The sequence below is a fragment of the Borostomias antarcticus genome (assembly GCF_949987555.1).
Source record: "Borostomias antarcticus genome assembly, chromosome: 5".
NCBI classification, from domain to species: domain Eukaryota; kingdom Metazoa; phylum Chordata; class Actinopteri; order Stomiiformes; family Stomiidae; genus Borostomias; species Borostomias antarcticus.
The window spans coordinates 14,983,568-15,000,860 of NC_140238.1; the positions used below are offsets into that span (position 1 = coordinate 14,983,568).

At 44.3% G+C, this 17,293-nt stretch overlaps 1 protein-coding gene across 1 annotated transcript; it reads left to right on the forward strand.

Moving 5' to 3' along the window:
- Positions 1 to 7,717: 7,717 nt before the first annotated feature.
- On the forward strand, positions 7,718 to 14,088 carry hivep2b (HIVEP zinc finger 2b; the record flags this gene model as incomplete). Its single annotated transcript, XM_084438946.1, has 6 exons — positions 7,718 to 11,539; positions 11,708 to 11,865; positions 12,181 to 12,356; positions 12,449 to 12,547; positions 12,676 to 13,475; positions 13,660 to 14,088. 6 exons carry the CDS (start codon positions 7,718 to 7,720, stop codon positions 14,086 to 14,088), a joined length of 5,484 nt encoding a protein of 1,827 aa, XP_084295072.1.
- Positions 14,089 to 17,293: the final 3,205 nt, after the last annotated feature.

The following is a 17,293-nucleotide window of genomic DNA, read 5'->3' on the forward strand; positions in this document are numbered from 1 at the left end:
CCAAAAACACCTTAATGTTTAAGATTCCTTGAAAGAAGATCAATTGGGTGATTGTATCCCATTCCTAGGACTTGACAAATGATGTGTAGGCCTACTTGGTAAGATGTGGAGTGATTGGAGGAGCCACACAGCACTCATTCTGACCAAAACATTTTAACCATCTTCCCGGACATATTTCTTAACAGCTTCATCATTAAGAAATGAACCTGGAGGGTCAGGCAAGTCCAAAACAGGCCTCAAATGAATGGGAGAATTTAAAGAAATACACAGTAAATTTGTTTCACATAACATGAATATAGCCTTCTAGATGCTGCAGATATCTAATGCCACTGTTTGTTTTAGGAGCTGAGAGCTCCACCAACTGGCTCTGGGACTGACCAGGGAGAGGAAACCCCTGCTACTTGGAGCTTCTATGATGGCATGCATGAGGCAGTGGGGTCAAAACCATATTTGACTCCACCTGTCCTCATTGCCTCATGCATGTCGAACCCCACCATCAAGGTCAGTCCAGATCCATCTTCCCTCCCGGGCACACCCAGGTCCAATCCCCCGTCCCTCCCAGGCACATCCAGGCACATCCACGTCTGATCAACCATCCCTCCCAGGCACATCCACGTCTGATCAACCATCCCTCGCAGGCACATTCACGTCCGATACACCGTCCCTCCCAGACACATCCAGGGTGTCCTCACTTGAACCCCCCCCCTCCCCTGCCAAAAAAGACGGGGGTCCATTGATGGGGGTTAATAATTTTCAGTTGTGATCGGTGATGCCCAATTTTCAGTTTTCAATATTATTTTACTTTCAATAAATAAGAATTGTGGCAATCCCTGTGTATCATTTATACAGAACCTGGAGACAAATATGTGCAATCTCTGGTTGTCATATTAGTGGTATGGTCTGCAATCTAAACTAGCCTATACTTCAGACCACAGGTGAACACAGCTCTGGAAAGGATGAGATCACAGCAAAATCCTGGTTTACTATGTATGGCTTACTATTTATAGATGTTTTTGAGTAAGTGTACTTTATATATACTACTCTTCCCCAAAATTTAGAATGTCAGACATTATTTGCAGAAAATGACAAGAGGACAAATACAGGTTCATACGGCCAGCTTGTGCAGTTTTTATGGGCTTGTTTTAATAAACTGTAGGCTATAGCAACTTTCATCACAAGAATTGCAGCCCAAAGTGCTTCATAACAGTGAAGATGAAATGAGCATAAAATGGGCTTGTTTTAAATCAGGACAAACAAAATCACACTTGCTTTGTTTTGATGCAAATAAAAACAAAAATACAAACAAAGAATACACTATTACAAATAATCATGCTGAAGCAGTGGAAAAATGACAAATATTTTATTGACAATAGACCTAAGAGCCTAATAATAATGAATTAGGGTAAAGGTGAAATGAATAGGTAAGAGTTCTTAAAATGATGTATAAATATAATTTAATGCCTTGGCCATATTGTCATTTGGATATTTCCACTTAGGACCTAGGTAGGCTATCTGATATAGGCAATCCTCATAAACTGTAACAAGGAAGATACTAACGATGCCTCATCCATGCGATGCCTCTACCACTGCAAAGTGCTGTTGACGCGAAACCATGGTAACCATTGTGGTTTGTGTTTCCTGTTTCCGTTGGAGTGAGGGGAGTGCGTCCCTAAGGTTTTTATACCCTACACCCTAATCAAGGGAACTACATTCAGCTGTGAGGGGACTACAAAACGGAGTGCACTCGGTGACTGAGTGCGAGTGGGGAGGGACTGGATTCGGAAAGGGCCAATGAGCCTCGTGCTGTCTAGGTGCTTGGAAGGAACACGAGCTCCCCCTACTGCCTCACAGAAGAGCGTTTCCTGCCCACTCCCAAATAATGTCTTATGATACAGATTTCACAATCGGTAGCTCAAAGACCGAGATGTGTACATAATACGTAGAACAACGCGCATAGAGTAATATAGAAGAGCTAAAAAAGCAGCTTATCTTTCGACAGCAATAGTAGCCTAGTAACGCTGAATTTCGAAATAACATACATTTTATTTTAAAATCCAATGCGAAATAAAATTACGCCTACATAAAGTCCTCTTGGAACATGAACGACATCAGTTGATCTTTAAGTTGGAAGACGTGTTGACCTGACCCGAGTTGTGACCAGTGTTCGCGGCAACATGTGTATCAATGTTGTGTCTGCTCCCTGTAATGCACGCGAGGAGGTGGGAGGTATGTGTTCAGCGAATGTTCCATGACGTGAAAATAGGGGGTTTGCAAGGGGTTCTCAAGTTCATCCATATCACGGGGTAGCCCAGCATATATATATATATATAGGCTACACACACGCACAATTATGCAAATTGATCCTGTGCTTTCCACCACAGCCTCGCCAACAAACACGGGCTGAGTGTTTACATCCACATGGACAGGGGTGCCATGTATAGATGCAAGGAGATGAAGCCATCTTGACAAGGGAATATCAGGTGCATTTTGAATCTCTCTAAATATAGCCTACTCTTTGTCCAAGGAAACACTTCATATGTTTTTGCTTTCATTGGGTGTGTTCACAAGGCCTAATTTCCTCATTTTAAATTGCCACTGGTCCTTAAATAGAAGTCAAGTCTCTTGTTGCTATACTGAAGCCTTTTGTGAATACTGATTCTATATCTAAAAACTAGAAATCTGGGAAGGAGGCTTTCTAAAACAAAAGATTAGACAGGATCTGTGCATGGTTTTGTGGCAAAGGCAGGGTTGTCAGTTCAGCGTCTTGTGGCTATGCAGGGTTTGGTTGTGCAGGATCTTGTGGCTATGCAGGGTTCGCATCACGAGTGTGTTGAAAAGAGACAATAAGTGAAACTATTGGCCATGTGTTGCCATGGGAACTCTCACAATTGTACCAAAGGTAAGTATATTGTTCTGATGATATAGTAGTGAACATATCGGTTGTTCTCTCTGCATGGATCGTTCGAGATACAGTCACCAGAGCATGGATGTGATCCTTCCATTCATAACATTACACTCTCTCTGTCTCCATTTCTCTCCCTGTCTCTCTCTCTCTGTCTGTCTGTGTTTATCTATTACTCTCTCTCTTGCTCTATATTTCTGTCTGTCTGTCTGTCTGTCTGTCTGTCTGTCTGTCTGTCTGTCTCTCTCTCTCTCTCTCTCGCACACACACACACACACACACACACACACATACACACACACACACACACACACACAAGTGTACTTTCTCTCCCCCCATCTGTTTTCACACTAGTATCATTAGAGGCTTGCTAGTAGGGGGTGCATGTGTGGTGGCATTCAATCACATGCAAATTTGTTGCGGATCTGAGCTGGTCAGCAGAGCTGTGTGCCTCAGATAGTGGAAATGCCAAGCAGTGTGGAACATCCAGCGGGACAGACCATTATATTTATAGAGACGGGCGACTTGACCTTCACTGCATGTTGAGTATCAGCCATTTTAGTGCTGCTCCTCCAGATACTGGATACAGCATAATGGATCTTTGCTATAGCTGCAATGCAGTCATATGTTTAGCTTCAAGTTCATCTCCATCTCAAAAGGCTAATAGACTCTATTCTATTCTACTTGAGCCGATTCATTCACATATTCTTTGTGTGCTGCAATTGGATCGGTTTTATTTAAAAAGGAAATTAGCATGCTGAATCATTGTTTTACATTCACATGACGAGAACTTTTCCTGAATATGGATTTGGATTTTGAAGTCAAGAAACATTGTCTTGTTGCCATGATTGTCAGGATTGCACACAGTTGTTATGTAAGTTGAGTAAGCAAACCTTTTTTTCTGTGAAGGTTTCTTATTACAAATAGGCCTCTTAAATATCCCTTAACTATAGTAAACATAGCTGGTGCAAACCCCCTACCAAGGTCTCCTATTCATAGATTCATCCAGTTGTTCTCACCTAAATGTTTCCTTCTGAAACTGAAGAGGATGGTCAAAGCAGGTCGTGTATTTATAGTTGTATTAATTGTATTGTGTTTAAAGGGCAAAGTTTCACATAAATGACAGAGGGGCAAAGTACAGTAGGCTACAGTGTCTACACTGTAATTTCCCTTCAAATGTGGTAAATCAATCTAATTCAGTTTGAATTTAAATAACATTTGAAATACCAAAATAGAAACCATTTATAACATTTCATGTTAATGATTGAAAAAATGCAGAATGGTATTGCTCTTTCAATAATCAATAGCTGGTGTGTTTTTGTGAAAGCAACATGTTGAACACAGAGCTGTGGTTCTGTAGAATACTGTAGTTACACAGCAATGCAGAGGCTATTTCGCCTTAAAGGTAGGGTAGGTGATTTTGGAGAAACCAAGAAGCGTAAGCAAGATCTTGGAAAAAATGCAAGGACAAAATCCCTGCCTATCCCTTCGGGCCTCCAAAGCCACTCCTCCAAACTGGGGAATAACAAAATTACATTTGCTAGGCAGGTAGGCAGGTTGACAGGCAGGTAGGCCATCCAATAATTTCAGGGTGGCACCTCAATGATTGAACGGATGTATTTAAGTCCTGCGACTTCCAAAGATTATGGATTTTTCTAATTTTATTGATTGATTGCTGTCGGGATGTAAAGAGAATTGAAAAAAAAAAAATTGTGCCAAATCGCCTACCCAACCTTTAACCTATGGCCAAACATCTTATGCTTCTCAGTGTGTGGATGAGGTTTCCCTCTGCACATCATCTATAGGACATGCTGCTCCCATGAGATCGGTTGCCAGCTTGTCCTAAATTCAACCAGCACACATTACAGGATTTCACCAGTTCTCCTATCAATTCACAAAGCACCCACAAAGAGACACAATGGCACAGTGTACACTGTAAATAAACAATGACTTTACACATGATACAGTGAACATATACTATTCTAATGTACTTTCCCCACATTTCCTGGGTTGTTTGTTTAGGAGAGTAGGCTAAGTAATACAAATGTATAATTTCCTCTGCTTTCTGTACTTTCAATTCAATCATTCGTGCCTTTATAAGCTGTAGTGACATTTTGATCTGTGTTTTGTATGAAGCACCGGCCATCACTAAGAGGTGAAGCCAAACGGCTGCCATGTCCGGGACCACTGAGAAAGTGTCCTTAAATGTGGGCTGTTCTGTAATCCCTCTCAGGGCCCCTTTGCTATTTTTGTGCCTGGGTCCGCGTCACGCTTGGGTATTTTCTCTGGTGACTAGCTCACATCAATAGCTCTTCTAATGCATTCTCAGTCAGCCAGCCGCTTATGATTGATGAGATTTTACGTTGCTTAATTTTCATTTTTATTTTCATCACAGATATGCGGAGAATGGACAACTGGAATATGCAATATGAGGAATGTCACATGTGACCGGCAATATGGGACAAGGGTGTACACGACTGTTAGGTTTGTATGATGATTATGTTTAATATCTCAGTGTGTGTATGTGCCGGCTGTGTAAGAAAGGAGAGGTTATTGGCTCAGCGTAGACCTTGAGGTTTACTGCATTTTAATGGAGCAGGGAAGAGCCCACGCTGATGTTCATTCTGCATGTTGTGTACTGTGAGCTGGAGTATCATATGATGGGATTACACCCTGGTGTCCCAAACAGTGTCATCTGCTCATGATATTTATGGATTTTAGTGTAGGCTTCATTACTGTTCCATGTACTGACCCTTATACTGTAGCTTCAAATGAAAAGAGGCAGTGGCAATGTTTTTTCTATGGCTTCAGTTTATTTCCCCATTGTCCCTTTGCAGCACAGTATTAAATGTGGCTGTTGTCATTGCTATTCCTCATTGGCATGGCTATGTATTTGTACAAATGAAACCTGTTATAATAAAGTCACAGTCACCCCCCCCCCCATCCACTCAAGCACAAGTACATGCATATACAGGAGCATCCACCCACGATCATTCAGAAACACACCTACATGCCACCCACCTGCCACCTACACTAGCACTCCAATGTCGGTCTTGTTAAATGAGTTGATATAGCTCAATGTTAAGCCTTCCTGTGGACATTTCTGAATGGGGGTCTTTGGTGTTGGATAAGCAGACAAAGTCTGTATGTGGAGTTAATGTGTCTATATGACTTTGTAAGGTCTGGAAGTGTAGTCTCTGTTCCCTCTCTGTCTCGGTAGTTCAAAGGTATTCATTGTTTCCAGTGGTCTTATCTGGCTGTCACTCTGCACTCTTAATCCCCTGCTCTCCTCTCAATACTCAGAAAGAATGGAAACAAGCAATGGGGTCAGAGCGACCTTGAGGAGAGCAGCCTCCCAGGGTTTTGAATTTTGTCACCCCTGACACCCACTTAGGTTACAGTACCTCTGTAACCTCCTCACGGCAACATCGAGTGGTCTGAAGTAGCCACCTTCATATGTCTTCCCTCATCTCTCTGTCTCTCTCAAGGAAGCCCCCAGAAATGACAGTGGCTTACAGCGGTATCGAGCCCTTTAAGAGAGGCATGGGCCATTTGTCATTCACAAATATTGTGGTGATATTTATGCTTGCAGCTGTTTTCATGCATCTTTATCTCGGCATCTTCAGAGTCACCTTGGATTTGTACCCCGGGGTTTATGCCCGAGGAGTGTGAGCTGCTGTAGCAAAAAGAGAGAGAAGGACAGAGAGAGAGAGAAAGAAAGAGAGGGAGAGAGAAAGGGAGAGAGAGTGTGTGTGTGAGAGAGAGGAAGCCATAGGATGTCCTAATTAAGGGGAACTCAGAGGGTTTGAACCAGATAATCTTACATAACCTCGTTAAGAGTGCACACAGCCTTTGATACGGAGGAGATAGAAATGATGTGCCCTTAGAGACTTTGCCCCTTGGTATGGAGCTAAAGTGTAATAGCATTTAAACTCAATAATACCTTCGATCAGTGGGCATCATTCTGAAGAGATTGAAGATTGTGGTAGAGTCAGAACTTAAAGCTAAACTAGAAAAGATCCAGGATCTTTCAATTGCAGGGCTAGAGAAGGATAGCGTTTTAGTGTGCAGGTAAAATAAAGATTCCATGTAGAGGTTGGAGGCTAACATCATTTCACCTGCACCTTGCACACACATCCTTGTCCACATGTGGATGCACACACATGCTTGCACACATACACACACAAACACGCGCACGCGCGCACGCGCACACACACACACACACATACATAGAACACACGGTTCTGCAGGAAATGTAGGGCATCTGCCAGGGGTAAGATGAGGTAGCCTAGGTATTTTAGAGGCTGGTAAAAGACTGATTTTTCCATTCCTGCTGAGCACATTGCTTGTTATGGATTTTATTTGGAGCACTTTGAGGGTGAATCATCTTGATTAGTCCACTCTTAAGATTAGACTTTTCTGCCTTCAGAATTTACTATGGGATTGCTAAAGATGAATATTCTGTTTGCCCTCTTAATCGTCTAATGTATAAAAATGTACTAATGTCACGGGAGGCAAAAAATCATTAGGTTTGTATCTTTTTGTTTTGTCTATATTCCTTACTTTATCATATTTGGGAAACCATTCCTGTACATGTAGTGTGTACTGACTACTGACTCATTCCATTTTTTTGTACTTTGAAAGCTTAATCCATTAGTGTCAACTTATCTCATTTTACTAATTAAAATAAAATGTCTGTCTGATTTATTTCAGATGACCCTGTCCTGCAGCTAATTTACAGATCTGCTAATATTACTACAGCGACATAACAGACGCTATCTGGAAATCCATCCCAAAGAAGGTGACATTGGATTCATGGAGTCACTTGAAACTACTGCTGAGACGAAATGCTCCACAGAGGGTTGGGAAAGGAATGTTGTGCAGAGAAAGGGGACATCAGAGCCAACGGCCACCCAAACTAAAAGAAGCCCCTCGGCCGAGGGGTGGCACTCACAGTCTCCGGAGGGTCAGAGCAGAAACACATGTGGATCATCAGAAATGTCTGACTCAGGGAAAACACAACAATTACAGGATCAGCAGCCCCCCCAGTCTCATGCCACTGGTCACCATTACCGTGAGCTGTCCTCCTATGCACAGCAGGGGGGGCAGGCGCTTCTCTTCGCCAAACAGAAGACTGGCAGCCACTTGGCTCCCGCACAGTCCCTTGGCAGCTGTGGGCCTGCCCCCCTGAGGAAGTCACCTGGTGTACCGGTGGCCCCCCAACAGCATTGCCCCCCTCAGTCAGGGACAGATCTGCTATCAGAGGATATGTGTAAGATGGAGCCTAAAACGCAAAAGCCTGGAAAGTATGTTTGTGATTATTGCGGGAGGGCTTGTGCCAAACCTAGTGTACTCAAGAAGCATATCCGCTCGCATACCGGGGAACGGCCCTATCCCTGTGTCCCATGTGGATTCTCCTTTAAAACCAAGAGCAATTTATATAAACACAGAAAATCTCATGCTCACTTGGTCAAAGCTGGAACAGTGCCATTTTCAGAACTTGGTTCTTACAATGCCAACATGGACCAGGGGTCCTTTGAAGGGGAAGGAGATCTATACTCGGATGGCGAGCAGAGCACCGATACAGATGAGGACACCCTCAACGACTTGCCGGTCCTGGATGCTGCTGTGGAGGAACCCGATAGCACTGCTGTGAAAACACAACATCTCATAGCGCAGAAACAAGGAGTCACGTCAACAATAGCCGAGGATGGTTCACCCCAGCTCAGAGAAATCAATGCATCTCCTGCCATTGCTCCGGTCAGCCGTGCAATTCAGTCTTGCACCATCAAGCAGAGACTTGCACTCCGCCTCTCAGAAAAGAGAAGCAGTGACACTGACCAATCCCTGTCCCTCCCCAGCCAGTCTAGCAAAGGCAGCACCGACTCTGGCTACTTCTCACGCTCTGAGAGTGCGGAGCACCAGAGCGGCCCCCCAAATACAAATGCCAAGTCCTATCAAGAAATTATGTTTGGGAAGTGTTATAGGCCAAGTCCAAAACAGACTACTGTTGTGACTTGCAGGGCAGACTCAAGCGATTATGCGTCTGTTGAAGGCAAGCGATCAGAAAAAGGAGTTTCCCGTGTGTTCACACAGGAAAAAGAATTGGTCGAATCCATCAAAATAAACACAAGGTCATTCACAAGGGAGGAGATGAGGGAATCCCAGTTAGACCCCGGCTCTGACGCCGGCCCTCTGGTCAGGAGCAACTCCATGCCGACGTCATCGGCAGCCTGTCTCAGTATGCCGCAAGGCCTGCGAGGCAGCCACTCATTTGATGAGAGGACAAGCCCTGGGGGGATGAGGAGACTTAGGAGACAGGCTGCGTTTGAGCACTCTGCACACGAAGGCCACGCCGAGCCCGAAAGCTATGGAAACGTAACCGACGGCGCTCTCCCGTCTGGGGCGGGCGGCGATGGTTTCTCTGAAATCTTACCTACCGCAAACCATCAAAAGCCAGGGCTGGAATTCGCAACGAGGAAGCGCCGTAAGGAGAAAAGAGAAGAGGAGGATTTGCCGGGCCCGTATGGCGCACACTGTGACCTGTCTGAGGAGATGTTTGACTCAGCCAGGCACTACGAATCAAAACAAGTCGGTCAAGGTGCGGTGGGGAAAGGCCCTCCTGAAAGTGTGCAAACACAATTGGATAGATTTGACATGGATGTGTCAGTGAGCTCTGAAGCCACAGGGAGGAAAATTCCAGGAAACGTTATTTCTGTTATACAGCACACAAACTCATTAAACAGGTCTCAGTCTGAACCGTATCCGTGTCAGAGACAGGAGGGCATTTCCTCGTCAGTGCAAGCTATGAAGGACAGTGAAACACAGGAGAGGGCAAATCCAGCCGAAATGATGGGACACCAGTTGAGTGACTGTAGATTAGACCAGTCTTATCAAATGGCCCCCAAACTGGTTCGTCAATCCAACATACAGGTCCCTGAGATCAGGGTGACTGTGGAGCCGGACAGTCCAGAGAAAGCACCGGAGGTGCAGGTGAAGGAACTGGAAAAGCATGTGGAAGAGTTTCAGTGGCCCCAAAGGAGTGAAACTTTATCTCAATTTCCCCCAGAAAAACTCCCCCCAAAGAAGAAAAGACTGCGTCTGGCTGACATAGAGCATTCCTCTGGTGAATCCAGCTTTGAGTCTGCGTGCACAAGCCTCTCCCGGAGCCCCAGTCAAGATAGCAACTTATCATACAGCTCCAGCTTCTCTTTCGACAGGGAGGAGAGCTTCAAATCGGCCTCCCCAGGAAGGCAGGATGAACCTGTCAAACCCCTGGAGCTCTTAGCGGTGCCAGGAAGTGGTCACTCCCTCTCCATACTCAACCAGCGTCAGCAGCATGAAATGAGACGCTCCTCCTCGGAGCAAGCCCCTTGCAACTTGCGCAGAGAGTTCCCTGAGGTGCGCAGCGTATCATTTGACTACGGCAGTCTCTCTCCGACATCCAAAGTTAGACACGGGGAGCTCAGTTCTATGAAGGATCAGAGCCAGGGTGACTTGGTGCGACAGGAGTCCTTGACTATGGACCCCGAATTTACCCAAGTCCTTCCACATATGATACCCCAGTATCTTAGCAGTGCCCTGCTCTCACAGACCTTGCCAATATTTGCCACAGGAAACGCATATCCCCAGCTATCACACTCTGGACTGCTAGTTCCTGTTAGAATCCAGACACACGTGCCGTCCTTTGGTAGCATCACATACACCAGTGTGTCACGGATTTTAGATGCTCATCATGACAGTGTGAGTTCCACCACAGGCTTCTCTCAGAGTATAATAGAGCACGCCAGAGCACTTTCGACTGACCCCCACACAGTCCAAATCCTTGATCTGTCATTGGCTAAGCTGAAGACAGGTATCCCCCTGTCCCTGACCTCCAGGACTATCTCAACCACAAACGCCTCTAGTGGTGGATCAAACAAACGCCTACTGTCGCCCGCCAGCAGTCTAGACCTGTTCATGGAAGTCAAACAGCAAAAGCGTGTGAAGGAGGAGAAAATGTTTGGTCAGATTGTGGAGGAGTTGAGCGCAGTGGAGCTGGGGAATTGTAACGTAGCTGAGGAGAACAGGCACATGACAGAGATTCTGAGTACGTCCAGTCAGCATTCTCAAGATGACCCACAAAGGGGCAGTATCATCTCAAAGCAACAAATAGCGACAGGAAGCCCAGATGGAGCTGAATCTGCTATGGACAGTAGCCATCTGGAGTCTGGTGCACGGCCATATTCTACACAGTCTATAAGTGATTTCAAGGAGGTTAGCGTGGACGACAAAGTGAAGATGGACATGGTGGCACAGCTGGTCCGCAGCCAAGACGTCCCAATCTCAGATGGCAAAGACCCTAAAGTGTTATCTCAGTTTCCGAGTCTCCGCACAACAACAGCTGTGAGCTGGTGCTATCTGAACTACACCAAGCCGAGCAGCTCTCACGACACCCCGTTCTCCTCAGTGTATGCCACATGGTGTGTGAGTTCCCACAACCCAAACCCACCTGATCTGAGCACCAGTGCCACCCTTGCCCTCCTCCACTCCAAACAGAAGAGAGACACGTGTGTTTACACCATGGCAGCTATGTATCAACCTGGGACTGGAAAACTGGTTTCTTCTCTTCTCCTGTGGAGACAGAGACTAGAGCAGGTGAGAAAGTCATTATCTCCCCTGTTTTTTTTAATTTATTTTGAAACTGAATGAATCCCTGCAACCAAGTTACATCCTACATACTCTGGAATCTAAGTGTCATGTTACATTGTCAATATCCTGTGTGCTTAAACGGCATGTTAACAGAGTGTTGGTCATCTGTTTTAGCTACAGAGGAAACCGGACACCAAAGATGTGGACATCCCCTATGGGAGGAAAGCTAAGGACGGCAGCTGCAGGGGAAAGACTGTAAAGGAGGACTGGAAGGAGAGGGAGGCCTGCTCAAAGCAAGCAGTGCCAACACGTATCAAAATTTTTGAAGGAGGGTCAGTCATATTGCATATCACATACTATAATACATACAGTATATGAAAAAGCACCGTATTAGTTTATATATAGACAGATATACTACATAGATAGACATAGATATACAGTATACAGGGTATACATATATTGTACCTATATATATAATGTATATGTATATATGTAATATAATTATATATATATATGTATATATATATATATATATATATATATGTATATATATATATTTATAATTATATTACTAAAGTATATTCTACAGTATGTATGTCTATGTGTTCTTATCCTGCCCCAAATGAATGATTGTTTCTCCCTCCCAGCTACAAGTCCAATGAGGACTATGTGTACGTCAGAGGCCGTGGCAGAGGCAAATACATTTGTGAGGAATGTGGCATCCGTTGTAAGAAGCCAAGCATGCTGAAGAAACACATCCGCACTCACACAGACGTGAGACCTTATGTCTGCAGGGTCTGCAACTTTGCTTTCAAAACTAAAGGTGGGTTTCTCTCATTCTAATGTTGAACGAATGGTGAAAAAGAGACACAGGTAGTACGATGGTCAGCTGAATTTGCTTGTTCCTCTTACAAGGAAACCTAACCAAACACATGAAGTCAAAGGCTCACATGAAGAAGTGTCTGGAGCTGGGGGTGTCAGTTACAGTGGAAGATGCAGAGATACAGGAGTCTGGTAAGATGCTGATCAAGATGATTATCTCCAGTTATTCATTGTATGCTAAAATGTGTATCACGTGTAGCACGGCACCAGTTCGGAAAACAACATATTTTTCTGTCTAATCTGTCTCTCCAACGACGTAGATGACATCCAGCAAGAGCTGAAGACGGGCAGATTGAGCACGGCCAAGCACCAATTCTCAGACGCCGATGACTCGGACGGCATGGACGAGGAGATTGACGAAATCGACGAAGACGAGGACGAGGACGACGAATACGAGGGCGATTCCACTCCGAAGGTCTGCTCCAGAAGCAGTAGCCCCCAGCCCTGCGGCGTCGCCTCTCTGTCCGTGACCGCCACGGCCGTCATCCACGGCTGCTCCTTCACTGCCCTGCCGGGTGTGGAGGTCCATTACCGAGCCTCCGGCCGGCGGGTGTGCGCCGACCGCAGGACCGTCCTGGCGGCGGTCGACCCAGAGCAGAGGGAGAGGCTGGTGGATGAGGACTCCCTCAACATGCTGTCTCCAGACCATGGCTGCTTCCCCTTTGACCCCTATCCTTCCTGCCTGCTGTCCCCGGGCTGGGAGTCCCCCCTCAGGGAGCCGTCTCCCTCCCGTCTGCGCTACCCCTCCCCCAGGAGGGAGCTCTCTTCTCGGGGCCGATCGTCGCCCAGGTGGGACGCCTCCCCTCTGAGGCCCAGCTCCCCTAACCTCATATCCGTCCAGCACCTCTCGCCGGCCTCCATGGAGAGGCCCCTGTCTCCTGGAGCAGAGCTGACTGGGAAGAGGGAGCCGTCGGTGCGAGGCAGACAGAGGGTGGTGCTCAGGGCCGTGTCTCCTCGCCGGGGCTCGTACCAACACAGGGGAGCCAGCTGGGAGAAGACCAGGCAGCAAGCAATGGCCGAGCAGCTGATCTCACAACAAGGAGCAATTGAGATGGAATTGGTATGTAATGACTTGTTTTTAATTAAAATATACTAACTTGTAAAAATCTTATTCAAAGAGAAATCCTTTGATGCTAGAGAACTACTGTAGTACTATGTTGTAGTGTTTTTGTTTTAATCTTTGATTGCTCATCTTCAGGGTGGTGTAATAACTTTACTGATAGTCACAAATATTATTGTTGTAGGATCGAGGGATCAGCGTTCCCCAGCCTGGACCCGCCACTTCTCCTCAGAGCCAGAACCTCCTCAGCCACCTGCCCCTTCACTCCCAGCAGCAGACCCAGTCTCTCCTTCCAGTGGTCCCTATCGGTGGGATCCAGGTACGGCACTCCCTGCCCTCCCCAAGCCCCTGCAGGAGCCTCTCTCCAGTGATGAGCCTCCAAACGGGAGGGAGCCAGGGAGGCAGCACCACCGAGGGATCTCTCCGAGCCCCGGAGAGCAGGGAGGAGGACTCGGCTCGTCAGCAGAACAGGCCTTCCCCCCAGCAGACTGCCAAGGACTCTCAGGAGAACCCCCCTAGCCTCAGCATCAGGGACAGCAAGCAAGAGGAGAATGTCCAGACCTGCATGCAAGCTATTGCCTCCCTCAGGATCACTTCAGAGGAGTCCAAATAGGCCCCTCTCTGTAGAGGACACCCAGGAACAGCTGAGCCTCCCATGTTAAAGCTGAGCCTCCTATGTATTGTCACCCACAGCCCCACCATCTGCAGTCCCCCAAAGCGCGTAGCTTGATCCTTAACCCATCTGATGTCCTCTATCAAAGCTTCTCTGGTCAGTGGACTTCCTTTAGAAATAACCATGTTAATAAGGCTCACTAGAGACTGTTTTGAATGATTCTGTCAGAGGCAAGAGGCCAGGTGACATTTTGAGGGTAAATGTGCAATATGGAAAGATATTAAGATAATATGCCTTTATTTGATGTAGTAGTTTGCATAAAATTGCACACAAACATATTTATTGATGCAAATATCTATACCCAATGTGCATACAAACAGTGTATGTGTACTCTGAAAATAGACTTTTATTTAATGTACTCATGGAGTGGTGATCATTAAAGTACAGGATTTAATCCTTCTGAAAACGAGGAGAAAATAACCGAGGGAAGTATGTGTATTCAAAAACAGAGTCCGACCAAATTTTAGTAGACCTTGCTTCTTGTGCAATTTGGTGCTTCTGCAGCACAGTTCTGTGCCTTTGATTTGCTTTATCATACCGTTTTATACCGTTTATTGAATAAGGGCAAAGAAATCATTGCGGAAGTTAATTCCAAAGTGTCTGATATGAAGTGTTATTGTCAGTGAGATTGCCTTCTAATTTGTGAAATTAAATTGATGTTAGGCACAGCTTGATTTATGTAATACAATCAATTTAGAATGTTTCTTATGTTGCATTTTCTCAATGTTGTGGTTTATCTTGACTGCATGAGTTTTGTTATTGCACAAATAGAGAAGTGAATATGTAATTATGTATAAGATGTCTTTATATATTAGAAAGTAAGCACTTATTGATCCTGGTAAATATTTGACTACTACTGTATTTATACGCTATATCTATACTTATGCATTGGTGAGCAACCTGACATTGCTTTTGAACTCATGTCCTTGCTTTATTGGCTTAACCGATTTTTGTTCCTTATACAGACTGTAGAACTTTTAATGAATTTGAATATGCACTTTCATCCTTGCTTTGATGACTAACTGATATGGTTGGTGTGATTACAATCAGCGTTTGTTAATATGAGTTAATATGAGTTCAAACATTCCATTTATTTTGAACTTAATTGAATTGCTTATTATCTGTGCATGTATGGCACGCAAGCTCACATGCTGGTGAGCATCTGCTGTTGGCTTTTTCTTCATTTTAAGTGCGACAGATCAAATTAATATCACTGTATTTAACTAAGGTATGATGATGTTAAGGGTGGTGGGTATTGATGGGTTGACTACTTTGCTTCAGCTCAAAATATTATTCACTTAAATGCAAATTTACTTTATGTATATAGATGTAATTTGTGTTATCATGTTTTTGCAGTGTTCGGGTGCATTGATTGTATCTTTTGGGGGTTTTACTGCTGCATCCAAGGTGAGGGAAAAGAAGCTTGCATGATGGAGAACAACGACCATCAGCAAAGTGTGTCAGAAAACAACACAAAACACACTTCAGATGGTTAAGTCATTAGTTTGTGAAATAATTTTAAAAACACAAATACTTTGTTCACTCATGTTTACATATAGTAAGTAATTACAGGTGCACTTTTATTTGACTTTTATAAGCACGTGTTGGGTGTAACAATCACTATACAGATTCAGTTGATTTGCAATGTTAATGGTGTACAACACTCATCTATTGTGAAGGAAAATTGGAGCCCTTCATTTTTATTTTATTTTTTGCATTTAAATTGAAGTTATGGGTTTGTGATTGTTTTATTGTTTCATTTCGTCTTGTATTTACTAAACTGCATTGTGCCTCTCATGTTTATAAAACTCCCTCTGCTAATACAGACAGATCATTTACCTCTTCAATGGGATTTTGATGAATAAGCTCTGTAGCATATTTCCTTGTTTAGTTATAATATACATGTATATGCATCATATTCCCGTTTAGTTACAGTATACATGTATATGTTTAGTTACAGTATACATGTATATGTTTAGTTACAGTATACATGTATATGTTTAGTTACAGTATACATGTATATGCATCAGTACTGGTTAGTCCTGATGGAGTGCCTCTTTTACGCTGTAGAGAATTTATTGTTTGGTGCTCTACTTTTTAAGATTAAATTAAAAATTGTTTTAAAATAATATACTCCTATCCCATGACTGTGTTGTGTTTTATTTCCCAGTGACATTTAAAGGTTACTGTGAATGTATTTCTATAGATTTCCCGCCTCTTGAATCCAAATAGTTTAAAATTAGAGCATGTCCAGTAAGGTCTCATAGCAAATCACTCACATTAGTCCTCAGAGAAGGTTCACTGCAGGTTCAGCTCCAGAAGCTTCACACAGTACACTGACCCTCTGCTGTGAAATTACAGTTAGAACTTAAAGAGAGAAAATGCAACACACCTTCAGCATCACAGATTATTGAAACCATACTATCCTGTAAAAAGGTGTCAAATATACAACATTTAATGACATTAACCCACAGTATACATTTAGATATCTAAAACTCTGTATTGTATGTGAGTGCGGAGGAGGTTGGTTCTGATTGTGGCCAATCAGAAGGCAGGCCTTAATCAAATCAAATCAAACTTTATTTGTAAAGCACATTTCATAGTTAATAGATTGTGTCATTCTCCCAGCCTGAGCTAAGCTTGAACACTGGTAGGGGGCGATTTGGTCAGAGTAATTATAAAACTCATGGCAGCAACCATTAAAATTACCAATAAATCCAGATGCTACTTCAGAAGTTGTATACATGTTTGCACAACACATACACCTATACGTAATCCAAATAGAAACATTTTTCTATTCTCTGTTCACACAACTAACTCACTTCATCCATTGACTCAAGGAAAGTCTTTGAGTCATGTCTAGAGCAGGTTTTATTGTGAGCCAAAACAGAACAGCCATGTTCTCTCTCTCTCTCTCTCTCTCTCTCTCTCTCTCACTCCCTCACTCACTCACTCACTCACTCACTCTCTCTCTCTCTCTCTCTCTCTCTCTCTCTCTCTCTCTCTCTCTCTTTCTCTGTGTTAAACAGAGTTGTGTCCCTCCGGTTTATTTTGAGGTTGTCTTATCACAGCTGTTGTATCTCTGGTGGCTGCCTCTCTATCCCCCTCTGCACTCCTCCTCTCCCCTCCTCGCTCGCTCCAGGTC